General features: G+C 40.3%; 1 protein-coding gene across 2 annotated transcripts; it reads right to left on the reverse strand.

Moving 5' to 3' along the window:
• Nucleotides 1-461: 461 nt before the first annotated feature.
• Nucleotides 462-8,456, reverse strand: LOC145405759 (corrinoid adenosyltransferase MMAB-like). 2 transcript variants are annotated; one of them, XM_080276990.1, is made up of 6 exons: nt 8,301-8,456; nt 6,364-6,495; nt 4,882-5,003; nt 4,193-4,320; nt 2,333-2,457; nt 462-791 (listed from the first exon to the last, which is right to left on the reverse strand). In XM_080276990.1, exons 1-6 carry the CDS (start codon nt 8,429-8,431, stop codon nt 647-649), a joined length of 783 nt encoding a protein of 260 aa, XP_080133116.1. In that variant the 5' UTR covers nt 8,432-8,456; the 3' UTR covers nt 462-646. The 2 variants fall into 2 exon arrangements, with proteins under 2 accessions (XP_080133116.1, XP_080133117.1); XM_080276991.1 differs by lacking the exon at nt 6,364-6,495.
• Nucleotides 8,457-10,654: the final 2,198 nt, after the last annotated feature.

Consider the following 10,654-nt stretch of genomic DNA (forward strand, 5'->3'; position numbering starts at 1 on the left):
CATCAACTCAAGATAAGCAACCACTCATGCAGGGCTGTCCCGTGTAATGAAACGATGTTCCTTTGTAGCTGACAACACCTTGCCACAGCAAGGCACAGGGAAAAATGTGGAGGTTTGGTTCCTAGAAGGACACCACATTTGCGTCTCTCCGCCCAGTGAATGATGATACTACAGCAAGTTCCACTTCACACTGATGTAGAAAGAAGAGTAGTAAATGATGACAAAAGGATATGGAGAAGTAGGAAGAGTAAAAAGCAAACACAGAGATAGAATGAGAAAGAGGAAGGAAGAAGTAGGCAGCACTACATTCAGTGAGTTGATGAGGGTTACCACCAGCTACCATTATCTTTCCATATACGGCATATAGCAATCAGGTTCTAGGTCAGACCAACTGATATGTGCATGAGATGGCTAATGTAGGTAATTTACAAAGTATTGAGTTTTAGACATGTTCTGCACTAGCATCCTAGAAGTAAAACTATCATGAGCTTTCATAATCAAAAAAGATACCTTTAAACATATATTTTCCACTTTTTTTTTTTTCTTACCACTCTGTATCACCTGTAGCTACATCAAATCTGACTGCCGAGGCACTTAATACTGATGTCATGCACTATATTTTTCTTTTCAGATGCAAGGGTTAACTTCACACAATTTTTTGATTTTCTGAAAACTGCTGAGTCTTATCCAACTTTGGCTTCTGTTGTGACTGTGGTCGTATGTAGACTGTTTCTTTCTTTCCATCCAACAATGTAGCAAATCTGGCTACAGTGAAGAGGTAGTCACTAAGCCTGCAAAAAAAAGTATATGAGTGAGATATTCTATCAAAACATATATAGCCAGATGCCTAAATGCTGGAGGGGGTGGCCAAAAATAAATCCCCTCCTCAGTTGAGGCAATATTTTTCACCAGTATTAAACAAAACATTTCCATCCCTTGAACCATTCCATACCATATATACACTATGAGTATAGCTTATAAATCACATATATTTTTACTTTTTAAAAAATTAATATTGCACTCTGTATCAAATAGTATGCATCCAGTGTGTACATGGTGACCCATCCTTCTGTATAACTATTCACCCCATTAAAAATCCCAGTTACAGTACATATTATATACAGTAAGTATGTTATTCTACCTTCTTCCTCACCACCATTCTTCACATATCCCCACTTATTCCTTCTACTTGCTGATTTAGTAAACTTCCATCCACCATCCATCCATCATCTAATCCAGTGCTGCCCCATGAGGAGTGTAAAAGCCCGGGGCTAGGTAAGTAAGTCATGACATTTAAGATAAGAGTGACCAGTCTCACTCATCCTTGTGTGGCATTATGTGAGCAATAAACCCCAACCACCCCTTGGATATAAACCTGCACAGGCTCAATCCAATTGGAGTGCCTTAATTACACATTAAACCACCAGGTGCCATAATTTGGTTAAATAGCTACCACCCAGCACAGTAAATGGTATCCTGGTGTACAGGAAACCATTTGGCCTGTCACTCAGTGTAGACTCACCCACAGACAGAAGGAAGGGGAAAGAATGAAGGAAAGAAAGAAGAGGAAGTATGGAAAGAAGGAAGAGAGGAAAGTGCAGGCACCAGAGAGCAGCACTACATCGAGTGAGCGGATGGTGAGCGCCCTAAAGTGAACCCTCGCTATATCGAACCAACAGGGGGAAGAGGGTGATGATACATCTGACAGTTGAATACAGCCATTCAGTTGGGTCAGCTATATCAAACCCAGGTTTGATATACACTAAATATTGTTCAGTGGATATCTATCAGAATTATGTTCACAGTTTTATTTCACTTCTGTATGGCTTTATACCGTGTACCTTGAGACTATATAGATTAAAAATATACAGTATATTTTCAATCAGTAATAAACAACATAATATACAAAAAACTGCCCGTTACATTCCATTCAGTCTGATGGGTGTCTTCTTGCTATATCAACCCTTGATTCAATATATGACAAAGTTGTTTGGTAGGGTCAAAGTGGTTCTGGTCTGGTTTAATGAGGTTTGATACAGAGAGGGTTTGCAGTACTTGGTTGTGTCCCTTAATTTTCTATCTGCTTATTGGTTCTTGTAATGCATGCCTACCATCACCATTTCCCTTAGCTACAATACAAATTACTCTTATAAATTTGATTTCATCTGCTCCTGCTACTGAAACTCCCTCCATCTCAATCTTACCAACAGCACTCTTCCAAATGAGCTACAGAAACACACACACTCACAGGTATTTACAAATGTACAGAATACAGTACATAAGAGGTAATGTAATCATTACGAACTTGCCTGTAGCCTGAAATATTACATACCTGTTGATGTAAACCAGAACCTGCTGATCTACCAGCCCTTCACTGACCAAGGGAACCACAGTGCGCTCTGCTCGTCGACAAACTGTTCGTGCCACATGCAGTGATGCACTCACACGACCACCACCCTGCCGTGGCAACATACTCATTACTAAGGTACGAACTTTAGGACATCACTGTTTACCTGCAAATATTGTAGACTGTCTATATGACAAACTCAAAGTACAGTACTGTACAATATTGTTACTGTACTGAACTTCTGTCACAGATTGCATAACTCTTACAATGAGGTGTATAGTGCACTGGTCACAATTTGATTTGGGAAAAAGTAGAACCTGCATAAAGTATACATGAAAAGGAATACTGGCCGTGTGGGTTTACATATCACTGGAATCAAGGTAAAGGTAAAATACTGTACCCTTAAACCAGATACATCAACAGGTAACAATAAACAGAATACAGTAAAAGCTAGATTAACCAGAATGCATGGGGATTCTTCCATTCCGGATATGGAATTTTCTGGATAATCGAATGTTACTCTTAGAAATTTTCTGGGAGGTCAAACAAATGAAACAGTACCAAACTTGGGACTTTATAAAGTACATTATTCAGTATTAGATACAGTACAGGTACACTCATGCCCAGGGGTGCCCCCTTCCTACCCCAGAATACCCAGGGAAGAGGGGAGGGGGGGATGAAAGCTCCACCTGCCACTACCCCAGCTCCTGGTCATCCCCCATAATCCTACCCAACCCCCCACCCCACCCATCATTCTTAACGAGCAGTTACATTTCAAGTTGATTTCATGCTTAACACTCTTGGTCCCACTACTAATACATACAAAGAACATTAGGATATGTTAAAAGAATATAACTATCAACATGTTGCAGCAAGAAATTAATGCATTGTGATATTGACAGTAAAACAAAAACGTTAACAACAGCCACCTCAGGCCTCCTGTGTTGGGTGTGCACACACACACACCGCTCGCTGGTACAGTGGTAACGCTCTCGCTTGCCAACTGGTGGATGGGAGTTCGCGCCTCGCTCAGGTTACAAAAAGTTTCACTGACGAAGTGGGTGGTTACTGTCCCCCTTGGGCAAGGGGACGGGTGTGTGAGTGTGTGAAGGTCACAGCCTTGCCCTTAGATCGGACTATATGAGCTCTCAGCTCCCTTCCGGGAGGGTAAAAGCTGACGATCACGACCATAAAGTGATCCTGACTGACCCGGTGAATTACACACACACACACACACACACTGAAAAATGCAGACATAAACACACCCAAACATGCAGGCACAGACACGGACGCATGCAAACACCCAACGCATGAGGCCTGGGAAGGCCGTTGTTAACGTTTTTGTTTTATCATCAACGTTATAATACATTAATTTCTTGCTGCAGCGTGTTCATAGTCATATTATATACTTTTTACATATCCTTGTGTTTTATATTTGTGTATTAGTAACGTGACTATGAGTGTATGAGGTTAGCTTGAGATGTAAATGACAGTTAAGATTGACGAGTGGGGGGCTGGGAGGGGTAGAGGTATGGGGGAGGGTTGGGAGCTGGGGTAGAGGCGAGTGGAGCTCGTTTCGTCCCCCCCCTCCCATCTTCCCTGGGCATATGGGGGTACGAAGGGGGCACCCCTGAGCAGAAATTAGTGATCGTAAGTATACACTACACTACACACAAAAAGACTGGTATCCGGAATATTTTCGACCCCATGCCGGAGAATTTGCGTTCCGGTTGTACAGATGTGCCAATGCATCGAATGCCGGTTAAGCAAGCTTTTACTGTACGTATTTCTGAAAGCAGACTGACCAGACTGGCAGTCATGCACAAAATGGATACTAAGACTCACAGGTAAGATAAAGTTAGTCAATGGAGGAAGGCGTGAGGTGTATTCATCTATCCAACCCTCCAGCTCAGTAATATGCCGGGGGTTGAAGGAGAGTTTCTCCAAGATGCGCTTCTCCCTCTCGGGATCACCTGCAGCCATACAATGCAATATAAGCATCTCACTTTAGAATATAAAAACTATACTGCTCTAGGCTGCAAGAAAACCTTGATTGCTTGGATTTTTTTTTTTTTTCTCATGCTTTTGAAAGACTACAACGATTTATAATAGCTTCCATCTACCGGTATTTCTTGATTACCAAATCTAGAAATCTGACCCTAAAAGGAACTGAAAATCGCTATGATGCACTACATCTATCTATGGCAAACGTCACACTCTTCTGGTCTAAGTTAAAACACTTTTCTTAATGAAATAAATACATAATTTATATATACACATACAACAGAACTACTGTACATGGATGAAGTGTGTGAAGACATGCACACAAACATGACCAGAGCTGTGCCTACTTTTAAAATATCAGCTGACACAATGGCCATCCACTATCCTATATTTTTCCTTTTCTTGTTTCTCAATCCTATCTAACTCTCTGTCACAGGAATGCAAACTACTATAGCATTATGATAATGACAGTTAACTTTCAACCCTGTAATATCAAAATGTCACAAAATATATTATTTTAGTGAACTGACCTGTGTACTTTTGATTTCTGGGGGTGGCAAGAAGACTGGAAATATCTTGTAAGATGCACTGGATCCTCTCAAGTTGATCTGCATACTCATGCTTCCTTTCTTGAGCATATTCTTTGGCCAACCTGACATTATGGTATAAACTGTTACCAGTACAAATGCTAAGTTCAGAGAAGTCTGATGTCAGTTTAATATATAAGGATTTGTCCTATCACATGCCCTAAACTATATCAGGCGGGGAGTGGCTCTGATTAACAGACCATCAAGCATTTCTGTCCTTAGTGATGACTCCTCCAATGACACACCATGATAGTCTTTCCTCTTAACACCTTCAGTACCAGGACATATCTTGTGTTTGGTTCTTGCTACCACTATGACAAGTTCATTATGAGACTCCTAGCAGTTATGGGTCAATAATCTCCAACATTTTCACTAACAGACATCTCTCCTAAGCTAAATAAAATAGTCTGCTGGCAGCAAGAATGAAAATAAAAAAATATGATGGAAGGGATTACTTTCCCACCTTGCTTTTGGTATAACAGTAACTACTGCTTCCATCCATTCCACTTTCACATTCAACTTCTCACACATTTGTTAACCCTTCTTTTTCAACTTCAGGTAGCTCTACACTGAATGACAAACCTAAAGGTTTTCTGTAACCCAGGAAACCATTTACTAAGCTGGGTGGTAACCACATAACCATAACCAGGATGAAACAGAGCCTACTATGGTGCCCCTGGTAAGTGGGTGGATAGATGCAAATGCAATGGCCACTGAGGAAACAAACCTCCACACTCCTTCACGCATCTAATAACAGCAAGGCACTTTCTACACAATGGAAAATTGGCTCAGTGAACAGGATGGCCCTGCAGTGGCAGCTGCTTGCCAGCAGTTGATGGAGCTGCTTGGCCAAACAGACCGAGGTAACTTAACATCCATTTTATACACCCCATTCACTCCAAAGTTATTACTGTTTGACTTTCACTGACTTGTCCTCCTCCACATCCCTCTCCAGTTCTGGTTCTTCATCAGTCTATCCCTCTAAGGCACACAGCAGGCACTTCTAATATACCATGACTCTTTAACTGTATTTCTCAAACATCATGCACACTCCACTGCTATCTGCTAATGTTAGAACACGTACACATGCACTTCATTCCTCATGTATCATACACTTTTTAATGGAATCTGCAATGTTTATTCTTAAGACACCTGAACTAAAAAGGAAAACCTGACAATTCAACTATGACACATTTGATGGCAGAATATGGTCGCATATCATCATCTGTGATGCTTTGTTGCCTCCAGGGCACTGTACTTCCAACAGGGGATGGCCATGACAAAACTGCCTCCAGGTTGCTTTGTCCTCACACACCTCTCTTCCTTTCCCAAATATTCCTCCTAATTAGCAATATGGGTAATTCCAGTCTAATCTGTCCACATCACAAATATGAATGACTGATCAAGCCCATTTCCCTGTCTTACCCAAGATGTGATGAAAGTTCATCAGTTGTACCCAGGGCATTGAAGAAATGTGTGTCCTTGGGGAGTCGCTCACCACTGAAGAGAGCTGTCACTCCCTTGTCACCTGTTCGAGTGTAGATACGCAACTCCTGACTTGATGCCATCAAAGGAGAAGATATAGTAAGGAAAGCAAAGTTACAGGTAATACAATATATTAATTTTTATTACTTTTCAATATCATTTGAGAGAAACATTTATAACTACCACTATAGCACTATATAAAGGATACCCATTTCATGATGAACTGGCATGCAATAAATCAGTTATATGATAGCTAAAAAGTCAGGACCTGTTTTCTTTATACATGATAGTGTGGTAGGTGGGGGGTGCTCACCATCCTCTCACTTGATGTAGTGCTGCTCTCAGGTGTCTGCCCTTTCCTTTCCTCCATCCTTCTTTCCTTCCATCCTTTTCTGTCTTTCTTTCCTTCATTCTTTCGTCATCCTTCTGCCTATGGGTGACTCTGCACTCCCTCTTCTGCCTTTCTTAATTCTTTCCTCTTCGTTCTGCCTGTGGGTGACTCTACACTGAGTGACAAGCCAAATGGTTTCCTGTACACCAGGAAACCATTTACTATGCTGGGTGGTAACCATATAACCAAATTACGGCGCCTGGTGGTTTAGTGGGTAATTAAAGCGCTCCAGTCGGATTGAGCCAGTGAAGGTTTATATCCAAGGGATGGTTGGGGTTTACTGCTCATGTAATGACCATGAGGGATGAGTGAGGCTGGTCACTCTCATCTTAAATGGCAGGACCAACTTGCCTAGCCCCGGGCTCCTACGCTCCTCATGGGGCAACGAAAGATAGGATGATGGATGGACAATTCAAGCCTGGAAGACAGTGCTGAACCTGACAAAGAGGTTATGTCCATTGTTTCCTCCATGGACTTTGAAGGGTTTTACTTCAATGACGAAGGGGACCAGCCAACCACATCTCGACTGATTACACAGCATGGGTTCTGTGGGTGCCAGGTACAGCAAATGTGGCCAACAGAGCCAGTCAAGTTAGTGGCCTAAGCTTTTTTCATCAATGTCTATGAACCTTTATGAATTTTTAATAACTTCCTGTGTATGAGTACCAGAGTGAATGTCAGCAGGGTGTTTTTTTGGAGGGTTTGGGTGGGATCTGGGGCGAAAAGGGCAACTTTGGAAAATGTCCAGTCTAGGTTAGCCCTTTATAATGGAAACATATGGAACATATAAGACAGAAAAGTACAGTGAGGTGTGTTGTCAGTCTATATTAACTGTATTATAGGAGGGATGACTGTATGTACAGTGTATATAGATATATATATATATATATATATATATATATATATATATACATCCATATATATATATATATAGTATTATTACCGTGTGAAACTGACACCCACAAATGAAGCTGATGCGTATCTCTACTGTTTGTTAATCATAAACATAACACAGCTCACCTTTTACTTTCATTCAATAAAAGTTTACTTTTGTGGTAGCTAGGTGGGGGCACTCCCTATCCACTCACTTGATGTAGTGCTGCCTTCGGGTGACTACAATGAGTGACAGCCAAATGATTTCCTGCAGGAAATCATTTACTATGTTGGGTAGTAACTGCATAACCTAATGATGCCTAGTGGTTTACCAGGTTGGACACTGAAACATGACTGAGACGATAATAAGTGTTTGTATCCGAAGGGTGGTAAGATCTTACTGCTTACATAATGCCACCCAGGGGTATGTAAGGCCAGTCACCTTTGCCTTGAATACTGGGAATGAACAGCTTAGCTCCAAGTTCCTATGCTCTTGATGGGGGAAAAAAAGGAGAGGATGATGGATGGATGGATGGAACATGCAATTTATACTAAATAGTTCATTTATTGACATAATTCCAGTAAGCATAAATATGAGTTAAAGAGCAGGTACCTATATGGTCGCTTAGTAGGAAGAAATGTATCGACAGGTTTGTGTGCTTGAGAAACACTGGTGCTCTTCAGAACCTCAGGCCAGGAACTCAGCCCCAGTCGCATTAGTGTGGTCAATCTTCGCAGGGTCATGGTGGAAGACTTGCAAGTTATTAGCTGTTGGTTCTGTTTGGATAAGAAACAAAGTACAGTAAACTGTGATGCTTATATTCAAGAGTACCTATGAACAATATGTATGTACCTTATCAAGTCTGCCTTAGTCCATTATTATATCTACATTAAAATTATATGATCTACCCTACCCTACCCAAAACTAACTACCACAATTGAGGCGCTCCGTATAAGAAGGGTGAAACGCGCCAAAATAAAAAACGTCAGAAAACGCAGTCAAACTTCGCTCAACTTCCAATAACCATAACTTCGTTATATATTAAGATAGAACATTGCTTTTAGTCTTAAAATGAGCGTGAATCATTGCCGATCATGACACTGGTATTTTTGTTTCGGTTGAATGTAACTATTAAGAACAGGAAAGAGAAATATTACGTTTTGTTAGCATCATCTGTCATGGTTTTGGAAGTTAGAGGGAAGTTTAACTGCATTTTCTGCTTGTAATGTATAAAGTATTGATGTTCCATCACTATTAATGATAAAAAACAAAAAAAAAGTAAGAATAACCCCAATGGACTTCCCACAATAGTGAATAATGATGAAGAAATAAGAAGGGACATTGGGCCGACTCACGTCACAAACGCTCCGAGAGCGATCGCTATGAATACGCGCTGAGTACGCGCTGCCAGAACATCATTCTCAATGTCACTAAAGTTTCCTTCATTCTTATTGTAATACTTTTTAAAGTATGGCCAAAACTCAAGTCATAATAATAATAATTACTAATAATGACACTACAGTACTAGTATTATTACTACTACTACTAATAATAATAATACATGCTTCCTGCCAATATTCATTCTCAACGTCACTTCACTTACGTTTCCTTCTTTCTAATAGTAATAATAATAATTTGGGTAAAAACTTAAATAATAATAGTACTAATAATGACACTACTAGTACTATTACTACTACTACTACTAATAATAATACGTGATTCCCGCCAATATTCATTCTCAACGTCACTTCACTTACGTTTCCTTCTATCTAATAGTAATACTAATAATTTGGGTCAAAACTTAAGTAATAATAGTACTAATAACGACACTACTAGTACTATTACTACTACTACTAATACTAATAATAATAATGACGCCAAGAGGCAAGACAACCTGCATGCGTTAAGAACCCACTGGTTACTGTTCCAGAGTAGTACTGCCTGTCGTAATACACCAATATTATTAATGATACTAATCCAGAAATACTATTATTAATAGTGTCGTAGCTGACTGAACCTACCCACAAGTAATAACACGGAATACACTTTAGTACTGCATGAGTAAACCAGCCTTACAGAAGGCATCAGTAACAATAATAATAACAGCATGATAACTATTATTACCTGTATTATTCTTATTACTAGGGCTTGAATATCATTACTTGTATTGTACAGTAATACTAGTAAAATGTTATGGCTGTGATAATACTAATGATAGTACTACTACTACTACTACTAATAATAATAATAATAATGACAATACGAATAATAATAATAATAATAATAATGGTAGTAATACTACTACTACTACTACTACTAATAATAATAATAATAACAGTACTATTAATAATACAGTAATAGTAAGTACTGCTATTACGATTATTATTATTATAGCAATTTAACACTCACCAGTAATGGGTGAAGGCTGAAGTTCATGATTGTGTTATCCATGATGCATAAACAGTTCCAGGTCATCAACAGAAGAGGCATTCCATTAATCCATTCCATAATCCATTAAGCATTCCAGGTCGTCAACAGTAAGGCCAGATGTCATGGTGTGGGAGGCACGGCACTATTCCAATGGCACATAATCCATCAGAATATTATCAGGATCCTCCTGTGCCTCGTCACTGTCCTCGTCAGAAGCACCTCCTGCGTGCCTAAGGGAATCCTGGTGGTCAAGGAGGTCAGTAAACCAGGCTTTGGCCTGGTCACCAAGAAGCCCAGCCAGAACACGTAGATCTTGGCACTTCTCCTCAGACAGCAGACGGGCATCGGGGTATTTGCAGGTGAGTTGCACAGTGGAGAGGTTGAATCGTTGACGACTCCAGGCACCTCTCCCTTTCATTAGCCTGACTTTCTGGATGTCTGCAGGAACGTCGTCAAGATTGTAGTCACTTTTGATGATGTAGCCTTCAGGGTAGGTGTTGGCCACAACCAGTTGACAGGCCTGTGAAAACCCGGGG

This window comes from Coenobita brevimanus, chromosome 68 (assembly GCF_032717465.1).
Source record: "Coenobita brevimanus isolate Jiangsu-jjx chromosome 68, ASM3271746v2, whole genome shotgun sequence".
NCBI classification, from domain to species: Eukaryota; Metazoa; Arthropoda; class Malacostraca; order Decapoda; family Coenobitidae; genus Coenobita; species Coenobita brevimanus.

What these genes read in the sequence shown, in the direction of transcription:
- LOC145405759 (XM_080276990.1), bottom strand. Translation starts at nt 8,431, where the DNA reads ATGACCCTGCGAAGATTGACCACACTAATGCGACTGGGGCTGAGTTCC. An exon ending in CAGAAATCAAAAGTACACAG is followed by an intron (nt 4,321 to 4,881) that starts GTCAGTTCACTA and finishes GTATGGCTGCAG; the next exon opens with GTGATCCCGAGAGGGAGAAG. An exon ending in GTTCTGGTTTACATCAACAG is followed by an intron (nt 792 to 2,332) that starts GTATGTAATATT and finishes TTTTTTTTGCAG; the next exon opens with GCTTAGTGACTACCTCTTCA.